We start from the raw sequence: 18232 nt of genomic DNA on the forward strand, positions 1-18232 counted from the left end.
GCTAGGCTACCGGTGTTTACAGCTCCGTGAATTAGCACCAAGTGTCGTATTTTTGCAGACTGGAGTATTAATTAGGTAAGTTAAGATAGCTAGTGCTAACTAGGGATGCACGATAATTATCGGGCCGATATCAGCAATTATGACGTCATCCCGATAACGTTATTGATAGCTCCGATAATATATAATAAATGTTTTGGTTAAAAGAAATCCGGTGTGGGTGGATTTGGATGAAGGGCGCTCGTTTTTATTATAGCCTCCTCCCGTTTTGCCAGTACTGTGGTACGACTGACAGCGTGTGGTTTAGGAACAGGGAGTTTTTCACAAATCCAGCGCTCCCTTTCTTGGCTGTGACGTAGTCACGTTACATTCGGAGGCAGACAGTCGATCTGCCAAGTGCCAATTACGTCCCACCGCTTGCACCCACCTCTTCTTCTTACCACCAATCAGAAGCTCTCGTTCGTTTATTTACCTCCGGATTGTCTGCCATTATTCTACTCGGAGCTCAGGCTAATAACGTTAGCTCCCCGCCAGCCACATTGACAAGTACCAGCGCTTATACATTACTGGCAAATGTCTTGTTGCACTTGTGGCAACGAACGTTGTCAGCATCGACTTTAGTAAAATAGACCCAGACTTTTGAACGTTTCGTTCTGTCCGCCATGATGAGAGCAGAGCCGTCTGTACTCGGCAGCACCCGTGTGTGTGTGTGTGAGTGAGTGTGTGTGCGAGCACAGCCCGCTCCTCGCGCAGGCAGAGACACCGAGGCAGGAGAGATATAGAAAACGGCCAACAAGATTAGTTTGCGACGTTTAAATTCCTCAAAAAAAATTGATAATTTCTCGAGTACCGATAGCAGTACCGATGACGTCGGAGCTTATAAATACTAAAAAAAAATTTAAGATTTGATCAAAAAAAAATTATATATATATACATTTAAAAAAAAAGTATAATACAATAAATATCGGTTATCGATATCGGTTATCGGCTTGAGGAGCATAAAGTTATCGGTGTCAAAATCAATATCGTGCATCCCTAGTGCTAACTACTGTCTATATAGCGCCATGGTCTAGACTAGGCTGCTTTTTTTTCTCAGTTGAAAAAAGTTAAACTTTTTGGGCTACAACTGCAGAGACAGGGAACGTTAGTGCTAGCTATCTTATATCTGATGATTTATAAGTTTGCTATAGCAATGCAATCACAGGTTCCTTTATGGACGCTGTCATTTGTAAATGGTGTGTTCCTCTGCAGGAGATCAGAGTAAGACACACACATACACACACACACACAGCTCCTCTCACTCACACACAGCAAACAAAATACCTAGAAGTCTGTCTGATCCGACTCATCCACCTCCTCTCCTCTCCCCTTACAGCTGTTGGAGCCTAGTGAGTAGGTCCACGTCACCCTCTTGGACCAGGTTTACAGCCCCATCAGAACCGCAGTGCTGGGGCAGAGGCTGCTACTTTTAAAACATTATCTTTACATTTAAACTTGCACTTTAATTTGTATTATTTAATTTGTTTATTATGATTGATTATTGTATTTATTAAAATACATTTGATTAAGCAAGTAGCTTAATTAAGATCCAAATTCAAATGTTTCATGAGTCCTTATTTAAATTTGCTATGGGATCATGTTAAGGCAGAGGGAGGGTGACATTCACAGGTGTGCAGACTTGAGCATGTGATGTAAAACATGCACTGGAGCCCTGAAAATGAGCCGCGCCCACAGGAAGCAGAGATGGAGGGTGTGACAGAAATAATCGTTAGATTAGTCGACTAATCGAAAAAAATAAGACAGATTAGTCAACTACCAAAATAATCGTTAGTTGCAGCCCTATCCGCTAGCGAAAACACAATAACACTTCCAGCCGAGGGGGTTCCAAATAAAAGAGCGCCGTCTAAAACAGGAAAGACGTTTATTTTGTACATTTGTGGCAGCGATACAGCGTTTTCAGTGGTTTCGTTTGGACGCACATATTTCTTGAGACGATTTCGGATTTACAGCAAACTTTTTTTAAATGAAAACGAAAAAGATCTGTTGCGTCTTCGTCTGGACACGGCCTAAGTTTGCTATATGCTACTTTTTTTTTTTTTTTTTACATGGATTCGGGTAATTAAGCTGATCTTTAAACACATTGAGTGCCACGCCCCTTCCGGGAAGTGACCCCTTCCTTTTTCATTTACATTTAGTCATTTAGCTGACGCTTTTATCCAAAGCGACTTACATGTTCTGTACGACAAGCCATCAGGAAGGGCACAACTCTATCAGCTGAGCAACAATGTTCATCAAAGTGTTGAGTGCTACAGTGTAGGTTAGTTTATTAGGACAAGTGCATGACAGTAGGGTTAATTTTTTTTTTTGGATAATGGTTGAAGTCTTTAGTCGACGGCGAAAGATTGGACGTGTTTCGGCCGTCCATTAAACCCATGTAAATCGTAGTTGTAGTTTGTAGAGCTAAACCTATATTTTATAGTATAGCTATGGGTCTAATAACGCCGTCGAGTCTCAGTGAGTTGCTTCTGGTCAACGTGCAAAAAACTGATTCTTTTTTCATCCATACATTTCCGTTTTGAATATGAATAGAGTTTGGTTGCTTCCGAGTCATTCCAGGGAAAATACGCGAAAACTGCGTTTTTGTGTAATTCAATAAACAGTCATTTTTCCCCTGATTATCGGATCTTCCTGAAATCAACATTAGATCATAATTATTATCCTTCCTCGTGCAAGCAGGCAATGTGATTTAGACCGGCGCAAGTGTTTTGCCGGAGTGTTTAGGACCCGCCCGCACGCTGCAGCTCGGTAGAGAAAAGAAACTAACCCATTTCTAACGCAGGGCTGTACGCTAAGCTTTTTCACTAGGGGCACACTTGCCCCTAAATGAGAAATTTAGGGGCAAAAAATATTTTTTAGGGGCAAATTTTTTATATAATTTTTTTTTAATAAAATATATATATTATATAATCATACTTGTAGTTGTATTATCTGCGAGACATCGCCACCACGCAACAAGTCTAAATGCTCGCTATATGCAACCAGCTCCACTGTCTGTGTGTACTGACTGAGTAGCCTCCAGCTACGGCCAGGATTCTCCGGAGCTGCAGCTGGGCCCTATACTGTAGGGATGTGCATCTCCTCACTGAGGCCGATGCGATGTGCATCTCGATACGGTGCCAACGATACGATACATTATCGATACATTTGAAGCACCGGGCGATGCGATATGATTCACCCCCTGTTGAGATACGATACGATTCGATACGATTTGATTCAACATAATGCGATTCGGGGCGATACGATGCGATTCAACACGATGCAAAATAATAATAATAATAATAATAAATAATACAATTTTATGGTATGACAGAGGATTTGGTTGTATTCCTTATATGCAGCTTATATTATTATTAAAAATAAAATAATCTACTGTAAGACAATTTATATAAAAACTCTTGGGTGCCTAAGAAGACTTTTGCATAAACTGTCTTTTCTATCCACTTTAGCTAAAAACACACGAGAGAGAGAGAGAGAGAGAGAGAGAGATATGCCATAATATTTTATGTTCTATTTTATGATGAACATTTTTGTATATACTATATTTTACAATGATATTTTGTATGTACTTATATCTGTTTGTAATCCATGTTTATGTTTAATATTGCTTTGGCAACATGTAGAAGTACGTCATGCCAATAAAGCCATTTGAGAGAGAGAGAGAGAGAGAGAGAGAGAGAGAGAGAGAGAGCGAGAGAGTCCCCGTCTGAGCTGTCGTCGACAGTTGATGATGTCACACACTAGACTAGGTCACTAGGATGCGTCGTCTATACTTTCCGACGACCGTAGCTCCATTATGTCAACAACACGGAGGCAGCCAGCCTGGATGGATTGCATGAAGCGATATAATTAAGAAATGAATAACCAATAAATGTGAAGTTATCTTTGAACCCCTGTTGTCAAGCGTCTTCAATATACCCCCCCTCCTCACTAATGGTACTGGTGTTGCAGAGTCACTTTAGTTAGAAGACACTAGTTTAGCGTTAGCTGAACGGCTAACTGGCGTTAGCCAGAGGCTACTGGCGTTAGCATGTTGAGCAATTCTATTCATGTCTCCTCGACTTCCACTGTTTGTTGATAACTGTGACGCGGCTCTCGCCTTATATGTAGTAGCGAAGCAATAGTATCTGCTGTGTGTGTGTGCAGTCACAGTGCACTGCTGACAAGTGGATGAGAGGAAATTATATCAATGCATCGGTTTTTGATGATGCAAAGATGCTACAACAAGATGCATCGCGAGTTCAGCCTGACATTTTGCCGACGCGGGGACTTATTCCACCGGTACACTTGCCCTATCAGAGTGAGTGCTCAGTCGATTGTTCTCGCTGATCATACCTGCTGAGTGCTCACTGCTCAGCTCGCGTGAGTGGCGTCATCACACGCCTTGGATAATTTAGGAGTGAAATGCGAATCCAAGGCTTGAAAGCACTACTCGCAAGCCCGCCCCCAGATAATATTTACCAATCGCAACGGCCAATTAAAGGGGCAATTCGCGATGATATCATCGCAGTGTACATCCCTGTAACGGGGTGTAATAATGCAGGAAGGCGTTAGAGGGCGGTATAAGACCGTCTGCCATCTCAGACCCATTCAGTACAGCATGCACAAGGTGGCCCGCTGAATTATGAATGGCAATAGCTAATAAAAGAAATACCATGAGAAAAACGTAGATCTACGTTTCCGGCACTCAACGATCGGGCGACAGAAACGTAGTTCTACGTTTTCGGCAACCAAATGGTTAACAATCCTGCTGCAGAAAAAGCCTATTTTATTCAAAAGGAAGATATTGCTAATAATTTTTATATTAAAAAAATAAGATATCATGAAACCGTGATATTTCCTCACAATAATTGTACCATCAAAATCTCATGATGACATCCCTAGAGCCATCACATGCTGCCACCCACTACCAAGTAACTAACCTTAACCCTCAAGCTGTGGGAAACACTTCATTGTACTACCATGTGTATCTGTTCTGTTGTACTGTATTCTGTATGAGGTAATGTTGTCATTGTACCATGTGTGTCTGTTGTACTCTATTCTGTATGAAGTCATGTCATTATTGTACCATGTGTGTTTGTTGTACTGTGTTCTGTATGTGAGGTCATGTTAGGGCTGGGCGATATAACGATAACGATAAATATCGCGATATATTTTAATAATCGATATCGAATATCGAAATAAATAAAAAAAATCGAAAAAACGTTTTTTTTTTTTTTTTTTTTTTACCTGCAACAGGGCAGTTTTAAAACCAGAGACAGTGGACAGACTTGTCTTTCTTGCCTGCAACTTAAAGTAATGGCTTTGCTTGTCCAAATGACAATACTGACCAAATTCAGATTTCTTTTTCTCTTGTCCATTTATTTTGTTTGCTTTCTAATTTAAAATACATTTTGAAACCGTCTGTACACAGTAGGCTATGTGTGCTAGCAGAACTAGACTCCAGTCACGAGTCACAGTGCACATGTGCGGTGGTTTGTCCAACAAAAAAGCGCCAAAAGATCGAAAATAAACTAGCAGAGCCAGAACTGTTCAACTCCTCTGGAGCCACAGCCAGCAGAGAAGCCGGTTTACTTTAGCTTTTAAACCAGCTGCAGCCTGAGAACTGGAGTGTGAGGGGATGTAACACTAAAGATGGCGGCAATGACAAAGAATTGCTGCAAAATAAACATACATCTGTTGTTAAAAAAAAAAAAAAAAAAAAATTATACTTATAACAATTCGATAATTATCGATATCGAGAAATAAAATAAAATTATCATATCGTTATCGCGATATGATTTTTTTCCATATCGCCCAGCCCTAGGTCATGTTGTCATCATTGTACCATGTGTGTCTGTTGTACTGTGTTCTGTATGAAGTCATGTCATTATTGTACCATGTGTGTTTGTTGTACTGTGTTCTGTATGTGAGGTCATGTTGTCATCATTGTACCATGTGTGTCTGTTGTACTGTGTTCTGTATGTGAAGTCATGTTGTCATCATTGTACCATATGTATCTGTTGTACTGTGTTCTGTATGTGAAGTCATGTTGTCATCATTGTACCATGTGTGTCTGTTGTACTGTGTTCTGTATGTGAAGTCATGTTGTCATCATTGTGTCTGTTGTACTCTATTCTGTATGTGAGGTCATGTTGTCATCATTGTGTCTGTTGTACTCTATTCTGTATGTGAGGTCATGTTGTCATCATTGTGTCTGTTGTACTCTATTCTGTATGTGAGGTCATGTTGTCATCATTGTGTCTGTTGTACTCTATTCTGTATGTGAGGTCATGTTGTCATCATTGTGTCTGTTGTACTCTATTCTGTATGTGAGGTCATGTTGTCATCATTGTGTCTGTTGTACTCTATTCTGTATGTGAGGTCATGTCGCCATTGGATCATGCGTGTGTTTGACAACATGACCTCATACAGAACACAGTCCAACAGACACACATGGTACAATGACGACAACATGACCTGACCTCACATACAGAACACAGTACAGTCCTACAGACACATGTCATCATTGTACCACGTCGTATGTCTGTTGTACTGTGGAACTTTAGAAGTCGTATCTCAGCTGCACCACTGCCACCAAGATTAATTCATGGACATTCATCTGATTTAGATAACAAAGTTAGGGCTGGTGGGGTTAGAGACTAACTCCTGGACATTGTCTCGATCTGGATAATAGAGTTGGTTGTGATGCTGGTCCAACATCATCATCAGCATGGCAGGCTCACATCACCACACCCCTGCTATGACACATGGTAGTTAACAACTAGTGTTAGCTGGATAAGACACTAGTAGTGTTTACTATTAACTATTGTAGGTTAGCACTGACGGATAACTTAGCAGGACAACCGTCTGTATAAACGAAGCTAACATAACCCAATATTGATTCCTATGATCATTGTTAGCATGTGTAAGCTACACTGTTAGCTTGCGGCATGACAGCCAGCCAGCTACCGTGTAGTACTGGGTTAGCAGGCAAGCTAACGAACTGTCACATTCAGTCACGTAAACATAACATATCTAAACAACCAGTTAATGAATGTTAGCTATGTTAAATGAACACAACAACAGGTTAGCAGCAGCTAACACTAGCTCCATTCAGACAGGTGGCAGGGAGCAGTGAGCTAACTGTAGCTACTAACCGTTAACAACCAACTGCTATAACGACCTAACTAACAGACTAAACAACGAACCAGTTCCTTTCACGTTTCATATTTGTTCTAATAAATAAAACACCGTCACATCCCACCAGACGTCGCCAGGTTTAGAGTCACCATGTTGCTATAAAGAAGCCATTCAGACAGGTGGCAGCTAGCTAGCACCAGCTAGCATTAGCTAGAATCAGTTAGCACCAGTTAGCATTATTAGCTTGGAGCTAACTAGGCCTGTGACTCACTGCTCAGTGTTTTCATGACGACAGACAGTAGAGTGTTCTACCTTCAGATATAATCCGCTATAAAACGGGACAAAGGCGTGTTTATGATGATTTCATTAAGAGTTATTATTATTTTTACTGTATTTACCGGAAGTCCTTGTCGCTGGAAGTCATCTTCTCCAGCAGGTTGGAGATGTGGTAGGAGGCGCTCGCCATCTTCACAGCCCGCTAGCTCGCCTGCTAATGATGCTAACTAACCAACAGTCTGCGGTGCGGGGGTCCACCAGGAGAGAAACAACGGGGCCCTGCTGGGTTATTAAAGGATATAAAACGCTGCTCTGTTGTGTTGTGTTGTGTCGTAGCTCCAGTCTGTGGTGGTTCAGTGGTTGTTAGGCTGCTGCTGGTCGCATCCCGCGGGGAGGGTTGTTGGATGTGTTTGAATGGAGCTCCCGTCAGCTCTGCACACAGGGGCGGGGTTGGCTGTGAGTGAGGTCAAAGTTGACAGCTTTGGTTTGTGTGTCCAAGGAGTAGGGTATATCTGCAGAGCCGCAAGCCCAACGTGAATGAATGAATGAATGAATGAAAACTTTATTTAACAGATTGCAGAATGGGTACAATACAGTACGGCTCAATACATACAATTGTTAAGCGGATGCAGACCTGAGAAAGACGTTTGTCTTGTTTCCATCAGGGTCCCCCATTTTCAATTCATATAGACATTTATGACATACACAACATACATGACATTTATGGCATAGGGACATATAGGTATTTAGTACTGATACATTTGTGACATAAACGGTATTCCAATATACAGTACTGTTACCCCTAGATCCTGACAGAGTATATACATATGATGGGGAGGGGACTGTACATTAGGGGGGGGGTGGGTGGGTGGGAGAGAAATATACATACGGCGGGGAGGGAATATATACATGCGGTGGGGAGGAGACTGTCTATTAGGAGGTGGTGGGGGTTTTGGGCATTTACGGTGGCCAGTTTCGAATTGCAGCCTCCCGTAGGTGCTCTTTAAGAGCGGTTTTGAATGTGGGCAGGGATTCACATTCCTTTACAGCTTTGGGTAGGGCGTTCCACATTGTTGTGGCATAATTGCAAAACGTGTTTAGTCCCTTGTTTGAGCCGAATGTGGGTTTAACATGGTTTGTTGAGCTTCCTCTGGTGTAGTGGTTGTGGTATTCACTGACCTTTGGGAAGTATTTTGACATGTACATGGGCACCCCGGTCGTATAGTGTATCTTGTAGACCAGGCCCATTGCAAGTTGCTGTACTCTGTCGTCTACTCTAAGCCATCCTAGGTTGTCAAAGTGGGCAGGGGTGAGGTGGGTTCTGGGGTTCAGGTCAAGTAGTAGTCTGACCAGTTTGTTTTGTGATGTTTGTAATTTTGTTTTAAGCGCCTTTGAGGTGCTTTGGTACCATGAGGTGCACGCATAGTCATAGTACCCTTGAATGAGTGCTCCTGCCAGAGTCTTCAGGGTATTCTTGTTTACCAGAGAGGAGATCCGGTACAGGAATCTAGTTCGTTGGTTGACTTTTTTTATTACATTGGATGCCATTTTGTCACAGGAAAGATTAGCCTCTAGGATGGAACCCAGGTAGGTAATTTCGTCTTTCCTTGTGACAATATTGTCACCCACTGTAACTGAGAAGCCGTCGGTCTTGTTGAGTTTGTTATTTGAACCGAAGAGAATGGACTCTGTTTTGCCCATGTGTAATGATAGTTTGTTATCAGCGAACCATATGCAGATTTTGCCTAGTTCCGAGCTGAGGGTTTTTTCAACCTGCAACTTGTTCTTGTCAGAGACCAGCAGGGCTGAGTCGTCCGCAAACAGGAACAAGTTGCAGTCACAGGCTGACGACATGTCATTTGCATAAATTAGGAAGAGTAGCGGTCCTAGTATGCTTCCTTGTGGAACACCACAGCTCACACGTCTGGGCGGGGCTTCATGGCTTGGACTAGGTTCGAGTCGGGTCTTCGTGGCTTGGACTAGGTTCGAGGCGGGACTTCGTGGCTTGGACTAGGTTTGAGGCTTGTTGAACCTTAACCCTAACCTTAACCCTAACCTTAACTCTAACCTTAACCCTAACCATAACCCTAACCTTAACCCTAACCTGCAACACGGAACACAGAAATGCAAATGCTGTCGAGTCCTCACTGCTTGTAAAAATAAACAGCACAAACTGACTACTGCACAGTCAAACCGAGTACAAGCCATGAAGTCCCGCCTCAAACCTAGTCCAAGCCACGATATCTGCGGCTCTGCAGATATCCCCTATTGGTGTCCAAGGGCCATAGTAGTAGAGAAGGCTGGTGGACGGAATGTTCTCCCCCTCTTCTCCTCACACCAAATATTTAGGAAACTACTTGATTTTGGAATAGAATGCAGGTTTTAAGAAATTGTCGGGGGACCCTGATGTAAACAAGACGAAAGTCTTTCTCTGGTCTGCATCCCCTTAACAATTGTATGTATTGAGCTGTACTGTACCAAATCAATTCAATCAATCAAGTCGAGTCCTACTTGATGATCAGTGTCAGTCACAGATTGATTCCTACTACACTAACCTCTGACCCAAACTGGTCATATTTAGCCGTTAGAAACTGACCAATGGCCTGGAGCCCTGACTGGTCTGGGGTTCTGGAGACGTGCTGCTCTGAGGAGGCTTGTGGTCTCTGGGGTTCTGGAGACGTGCTGCTCTGAGGAGGCTTGTGGTCTCTGGGGTTCTGGAGACGTGCTGCTCTGAGGAGGCTTGTGGTCTCTGGGGTTCTGGAGACGTGCTGCTCTGAGGAGGCTTGTGGTCTCTGGGGTTCTGGAGACGTGCTGCTCTGAGGAGGCTTGTGGTCTCTGGGGTTCTGGAGACGTGCTGCTCTGAGGAGGCTTATGGTCTCTGGGGTTCTGGAGACGTGCTGCTCTGAGGAGGCTTATGGTCTCTGGGGTTCTGGAGACGTGCTGCTCTGAGGAGGCTTATGGTCTCTGGGGTTCTGGAGACGTGCTGCTCTGAGGAGGCTTGTGGTCTCTGGGGTTCTGGAGACGTGCTGCTCTGAGGAGGCTTATGGTCTCTGGGGTTCTGGAGACGTGCTGCTCTGAGGAGGCTTATGGTCTCTGGGGTTCTGGAGACGTGCTGCTCTGAGGAGGCTTGTGGTCTCTGGGGTTCTGGAGACGTGCTGCTCTGAGGAGGCTTGTGGTCTCTGGGGTTCTGGAGACGTGCTGTGTAGGAGCCAAAGCTATATATTTAGGTTATTGTATTATATGAATGTTTATATGTTTATTTGTATAACCTTACATTGAAACGGCATTAGGAATATTGATTGGATTTAGATAAAGTCATTGAACCGTCTTATTTGTCATAATAGCACATTCTAGAACATTTGTGATGTCACAGTATGATGTCATAATCAAACATTCTAGAACATTTGTGATGATGTCATAACCAAACATTCTAGAACATTTCTGATGTCACAGTATGATGTCATAATCAAACATTCTAGAAAATTTGTGATGATGACATAATCAAACATTCTAGAACATTTGTGATGATGACATAACCAAACATTCTAGAACATTCGTGTATCTATATGTAGCACCCTGAAAATATGGCTATTATTCAGAAGTGCTGACTTGCCTTTTATCTCCCCTGATGCACCAAAACATACTAATTAGTCTCCATTAATATTCCCTCGAACAATGACGCAGGCTCCTCCTTGTTCTACCGGCTGGAATATGGATTATGAACAGTATCACTGGATCATATGCACTCACGCAGTTTCCCTGTGTGGCTAGTTGGCGACCAGCAGGGGGCGGTGGCAGGCAGAGAGTGTACGAGAGAGCCGGGGAAGCAAGTGAATGGAGGCGGAAGAGGGAAGACGAGCCTCTTCGAGTCTGGACTTTGTTGTGAACAGACGTGTCTCGGAGAGCCCCCGTTGTGGAGCACACGGGCGGACAAACTGAACTTGAGTATGTGACGGGTTATTTTAGAGAAGTAATCGTAGTGGAGCATTGCATGTTTTCCCCACTGAATAACCCTAGTGATATACAACGAGTTATCCTAGAAGAAAGGCGGTATAGCCAAGTGTGGCTTAAGTTAAAGATATTCCCTCTAGTGAGGTGCCCCGCCAGCGTGGCGTGAAGAGGACCGGTGTTTAGAGACACCCTGCGTTATTATATATCACGGCTAGCAGGAGGGCTGTTTGGGACCCAGAGTGTAGCTTCAGTGTTAGTGAGGGCAAGTGTATGGATGCGTGTCGACCCAGCACCGGCTGTCTACAACCAGTCTTCACCGGCGTCAAACGTCGGCTCTGCACCGGTTGTCTTCGGGCCAGCACGGGAGTTCTTCCCGACCAGCAGAGGTCGCCATCACCCAGCACACGCTCTCAGCCAGCTACTGTCCCTCTGCTCCAGCCCCGCTTGCTAGCGCCCGCGACGAGAGCGCTCGACGCCATCTTGCTACCTGGACGGTGGTGGCACGGCGAGGCCGTCATTTTGGTTGAGTACAATAAGAGCGTCGATGCTCTGGATCTATTACACAGTACACAGTGTGGTGCGGCCTACGGCGAAGCTAATGGTTGCTAACTACAGTTCATAGGGGTACCCCATCAACAATATATGCCGGCATTAGTATAGGACTTTTGTTTGGTATTGTGGGCCCACATTTTTTATTTCCTTTGAGTGTGATAACGTGTGATTCTTGTATAATAATTTCCCATTCAATTAATCCTTTCCCTTGGGGGGGTTCTAGACCTGTGACTCCATAAGTATGCATTAGAGAGGTAATGTACATGGAACTGACCCAGACGTGGGTGATGAGTCAAACACATTTGAACCACATTATTCCCGATAGGAACCCAGAGGGGGGTGTACAATATAGGTGGTTATAAGGTGTTGAGTTACAGTCGGAGTAATAGTAGGGATTTATTCTAATTGACTATCCTGACTAAATCGTTGTACCTGCACCGTATGAATTAATATAAAACATTGACTGGGGTTCTGTGTGCGTGTCTCTTCTTGTGCCCAGTCTTAACCATTTTGGTGTGGGTAACGTTACTACAATTAACCCCTTCCTATTCAACTTTCCCTTTCCTACTGTAAGGTTTCTAGTGTCAACGAGGGAGGGTACTGTTTGCGGGGGGAACCAAGTTATTTATTTACAATTCAGTCACTAGGTGTGGGAGGGTTAGAGGAGTAATTGGGGAAAGTGAGAGCGTGTTGGGGAGTACTGCTGACCGCCCTGGAAGGGAGAGGAAGACCAGAGTACCGGACCAGGTTGGTAAATCCCGGGCCCCATCCACTCCCGCTGCCAGCCTCCAGTGGATGCTCCAGACCCAAAGACGGAGGTGCAGCTAGCCAGAGATCTACTGTGTCTCGCTACCCAGTGACTGTGCACACCCGTTCCCACGAAGCAGGGATAATCCACCCTGCTACATATATATAGGTGCATCTTGAAACAGGACCGAACAGGACTGAACAGATAGACTAAACAACATAGACGTGAGATAGAGGCCAAAGGAGTGGAGCGCCTCTCCGTCATCGGACTTGATAGTAGGCCAGTTCAGTGCCTATTGCCATTGAGATCTTGTATCCATTTCCAAAATGTTTTTTCAAGAGCCTCCTTGCCTCGTGAAAGCCTCGCTCTGGTTCCATGTGAAGACAACTTCTTATCAGCTCTCTTGGCTGTCCATCCGTGTACTGCTCCATGAAGTACAGCCGGTCTCTGTTACTATCTGTCTTGTCCTCCACTCCGTGTTCAAAGGCCCTGATGAATAGCCTGTACTCCATAGGGTCTCCCTTGAATATAGGAATCTGTTGAGGGGGCAGAGAAGCCATGGTGGATTTCCTAGTGAAGCAACAAAACCATGCTACTCTGCCCCCTCAACAGATTCCTATATTATAGCTATTAGCTATACTGTTTTGGAGACATGCTGCTCTGAGGAGTGTTAGTTATGGTCTGGGGTTCTGGAGACATGCTGCTCTGGGGAGGGTTAGAAGTAGAAGTAGTAGTAGACGTCTTTTGTCATGCAGCAAACACACACATTGGCAACAAACAGGAACACACACATGCATATTTTGGGGTCGCCGATGAAATTTCTCTCTGTGCTTCAGTGTTAATTTAGTCAACGAAAATCATGAAATGGTCATTTTTGTATTTATTGGTTTAAAATACAGAGACAGTGCATATTAAGGAACATTTGACTGTAAATATGCCAGTTTAGCCAAGTTGGCTAATTTTCAACTGTAGTCTCTGGGGCAGGTGACATGAGCACAACAATAATTAAAACATAGTACAATAATTAAAACACAGTAGGAATCAATATAGGTTACAATACACTAAAATACATACAAATAAATACATTAAAATACAACCCCTCAGTTAAAAAACACAGTACAATAATTAAAACACAGTAGGAATCAGTATAGGTTAAAATACACTAAAATACATACATTAAAATACAACCCCTCAGTTAATACAACCCCTCAGTTAAAATGGTCGCACACTTGACCATCTCTCAACCATGATTTTAAGTTAGTTTTAAATGAGATGTAACTTTGATACTCCCTGAGCCGTGTTGGCAGACTGTTCCAGGTGTGGGCTGCTCTCACGGAAAAGGCTGTCTGACTAAAAGCAGACCTCCTGTTTGGGACTACACAGTCCCCTCTGACTACAGACCTGGTATATCTATCAGCAGATGCTTTCTGTTTTATGAAAGTACAGAGGGGGGGAGGAGCCAAGCCATGTAGGATTTTATAGGTAAGGCAGGCATCTTTGAATTTGACAAGATTGTCCCAGCTCAGTAGGTTCTGGTTTGCTATGCTATAACAATGGTGGTGGCTGTTTGTTTTCCTGTCCAGAACTTTCACAGCCTGATGGTAAACTACCTGTACAGATCGTAATGTTGTACAGGAGGCTTGTGTCCAGCTAGTCAGACAGTATGTTAAGTGTGACATAATAATGGCATTAAAATACAGTGCTGCTGCTTTTGTTGACAGAGAGTTTCTGATGTGACGGAAGTTTGATAAGTGAAACTTTGCATTGTTTACTACCGATTTGATTTGTTTTTTAAATGTAAGATTGGAGTCCATTTTTATCCCAAGGTATCTATATTCGGATACAACTGTCAACCTTTCTCCTCTGACATAGACATCAGGTGAGACAGTATTCATCAGCCTCTTTGTAAAAAACATGCAAACAGTCTTTTTGGTGTTTAAATGCAGACATGAGTTAGTCAACCATTCAGTGACCGATGTCAACACCGCTGTTAACTTGTTTGCAGCTTGCTGCTTGGTTTCTGCATGGACATAAATGACTGTATCATCTGCATACATCTGGATGTCAGACTTATTGCATACAGCTGGAAGATCATTAATGTATAAACTAAACAACAGCGGTCCCAATATAGATCCTTGGGGGACACCAAAACCACAGCTAAGGGCAGAGGATAGCTCACCATTTGCCCTTACTCTCTGAGTTCTACCTTCAAGATAAGACTTCATGTATGTGATGGTATTAGGGGAGAAGTTGTACCGAGAAAGCTTGGTGAGCAGGACACCATGATCCACAGTGTCGAAGGCTTTCTTTAGATCTAAAAATGCGGCTGCAACAACTCCCCCCTTATCAAGCTTAGATTTAATACTCTCCAGGAGGAAGCAGATTGCAGTCTCTGTTGAGTGTTTTGCCCTAAAACCAAACTGCATGGGGTGCAGTCCAACAGAGCTGGTGCTAAGGTGACTTGTTAGTTGTTCTGCTATGTGTTTCTCTGCTATTTTGGAAATAACAGGTAAAATGCTAATTGGCCTATAGTTAGCTACCTCAGAGGATTGACCTGCTTTGTAGATGGGGGTTATTATAGCTTCCTTCCATGTTCCTGGGAAAACGCCTTCACTATAGGATCTATTTATGATTGTTGCTATTGGTCCAGATAAGCATTCATTAAACGTTTTTAGTAGCATAGTGTTTAGACCATACACATCCTTGGCTTTAGAGTTCTTCAAGGAATTTATAATTGTTGTCACTTTTGTTACAGTGATTTCACACAGCTCAAAGACAGGCTGATTTTGATCCACTGGAGACATAGTCAGATTAGATGGGGAGCTCTGTTGCAGAGTCTGCACCGACTCTACAAAATAGGAATTAAAACGTGTTGCAATTTGAGGTCCATCCTGTGTAATATTGCCATTCACACAGATTTCTAGGCACTTTTTTTTCCCAGTGTGTTTCCCTGTCAGTTTATTCAAGTTCTCCCAGATCAATTTGGAGTTTCCCTTTGCTTGGTCAATGATATTAATAAAGAAATTGGCCTTTGCTTTCCTTATTTCTCTTGCCACCTTATTTCGCAGTCCTATAAACTTAAGTCCTATCAACAAAGCTTTTCCCACTGTCGACAACAAGACGTCACGTTAATATAGATCATGTGACACTAACGTGACTAAATAATTAATGCAATGTCGTTGACTACAAACGACAACACAAAATGTAGTTTACAAAATAAAATCTTGCCGGAATCTCTTCATTTTAAGATGAGACAAAATAATTATAACTTTTAGAATAATTCATGTTATTATTAGTGCAGCATTTCCGTTTCATGTGTGCAGCGCAATCGCTTTGATTCATTTCCTCACTCGCGTTATTTGTTCTTAGCCAGCATTCAGTAACTGCACACGGCATGGGTTTAATGGAACAATGGCGGGGCAACAGGGTCTCGTGGTCTTGTATGCAGTGGGGAATTGGCAGAATGTATTGTTGAAAGTGAAAGACGAGGAGAAGAAGGGGAGGCCGCTCAGCCCGCGGAGAAATGTGTGAAACCTGTGACGGGTCCGTTGTTGTGTTGTGGAGTGGAAAGAGGAAGAAGGTGAATAAAACCGTTATGTTGATGATCACCAATTCAAATCAAGAACCGTTTCCACTTCTTACTGTCCAACGGCGAATGCTGTCTAACTATAATTTGAAACTAACTGCTACGTTACGGTTAGCATTAGCAACTAGCTAGCTGTAAAATCATCTCTAATTCATTCTTGCATTCCCTTTACTTCTCACGCTGGACACTAATGCAGGAAACAATCCCATCGCTGCCACCAATGAAATAAATCGCAACCCGGTACTGGGCCGATCAGGCTTAATACATCCTCTTAAGCTGCAACGTCCCTCATGGGATGTTTTTTAGATTTTTTGCAACCGGCACTTTGGCGACCCCTAGTGGCTCGGGTGTGCATATTTCGTAATACAATATATATAACGAATTGAAGGCTTATTTGTTGCCTGTCGATAGCGACAAAATCCGATACATGCCGGTATTTGAGGCTTGTGCAAAGTACACGGTATTGTGCAAAATACCACTCCCAACTCAGGTTGCAGTAGTTCCGTCAATCTAGATCCGATCTCGAAAATGATTGTGGATCGTTGTAACCAATGAGTGTGGCTTTCCAATGATACCCCACATGGGGATCTAAATAAACAAAAAACACGAAGAAACACGAAAACAGGAAGAGCAAAACAGCCGAATGAATTGAAGTCTATGAGAAAACTGAGTTTTTCTTTGTACACAGTTTACCAAAATCACTCCTAATCACTCATTTCTGAATGGGTCTTTATGAAATTTGGATATGTACTACATAAGGCTTCAGGCTATGGCTCCGTCTGGATCTGTCAGCCATACCACCTTCTGGGGAAATACTACCTCTGGACTACTAACTAACTACTACAGAATTTTTTTTTAACAACTCAAGTTCAGACCTATGTAACTCTATTACGTTAGCACGAAAAGTGTATTTTTTTTACTTTGTTTTTCCTCTTTCATTTAATTCTGTTTTGATATAAAACAGTCCGTATGAGTGTCTCAGCCAGTCTTCCGGGGGAGGACGGAATTCCACCACGAACGATTGCCTCAATGGAATGAAACCAACAAAAACCACAACGCAGAGACAACACGGACAGAGGCGATGAGGGATGATAACGATCGACGACCAGACAGACACCCTGAATTCCACCATTTTCTAACATTCTGTTAAACCAATCCAAAATGTAACACCTCTGATTGGCTAATGCAGCACACACAGCACACATAACTCAGCAAAGGAAAGTATCGAAAGTGTTTGGTATCGTTATTGAATCCTTCATGTCAAGTCAAGTCAAGTCAAGAGTTTTAATTGTCACGGCATACAAGTATACAATGAAATGCGGGTGGTCTTGCCCGCAACGATGTGCAATACAGTGGTACAACATATAATAGAATCCAATAAAAAACAACATTGTGCAATAAACAGGTAACAGGTAACATGGTGTGACATCTAGGTATCTGTACATAGTTATTTACAGAGCATATAGGACATGCTAGGTAGCTTTGGTAGTGCAATACACTGTTCCTGTTATTCTAATTTAAAGTGGCCTTTCCTTTTGGCCATAAGTGTGCGTGTGTGCGGCATGAGTGTGTGCCCGCTCATGTTAAAGTGTTAAGTGGCTGCTAGTGTGTGAGCGTGCACAGCGTGCGTGTCGTGTGTGTGTTCATGTGTGCTTGTGTGTGGATAGTTCAGTGCTCTGTGGCACTCAATGTTCATTGTTCAGGGCTCTGATGGCCTGGGGGAAGAAGCTGAGCCTAAGCCGCTCTGTCCTAGTAGCTGGGGTTCGCAGGCGTCTGCCTGACCTCAGCAGCTGGAACAGGCTGTTATTGGGGTGGTGAGGGTCTTTCATTATCCTGCAGGCTCTGGATTTGCACCTCTTGTTGTATAGAACCTGCAGGGGAGGTAGTGCAATACCCGTGGTACGCTCGGCTGAGCGCACCACTCTCTGTAGGGCCTTCTTGTC

The 18232-nt window shown here is 43.3% G+C and overlaps 1 protein-coding gene across 1 annotated transcript in view; it reads right to left on the minus strand.

The window, feature by feature from the left end:
• The window catches only part of cand1 (cullin-associated and neddylation-dissociated 1), an 80860-nt gene extending 72989 nt beyond the window's left edge, over window positions 1-7871 (minus strand). Inside the window, exon 1 of the mRNA XM_084330078.1 lies at window positions 7575-7871. Within this exon, the coding sequence (XP_084186204.1) occupies window positions 7575-7642 (68 nt within the window). The 5' untranslated portion in view covers window positions 7643-7871. The remainder of the gene's footprint in view (window positions 1-7574) is intronic.
• Between the last annotated feature and the right edge of the window lie 10361 nt (window positions 7872-18232).

Source organism: Notolepis coatsorum (genome assembly GCF_963971535.1).
Source record: "Notolepis coatsorum genome assembly, chromosome: 15".
In the NCBI taxonomy this organism is placed as follows: domain Eukaryota; kingdom Metazoa; phylum Chordata; class Actinopteri; order Aulopiformes; family Paralepididae; genus Notolepis; species Notolepis coatsorum.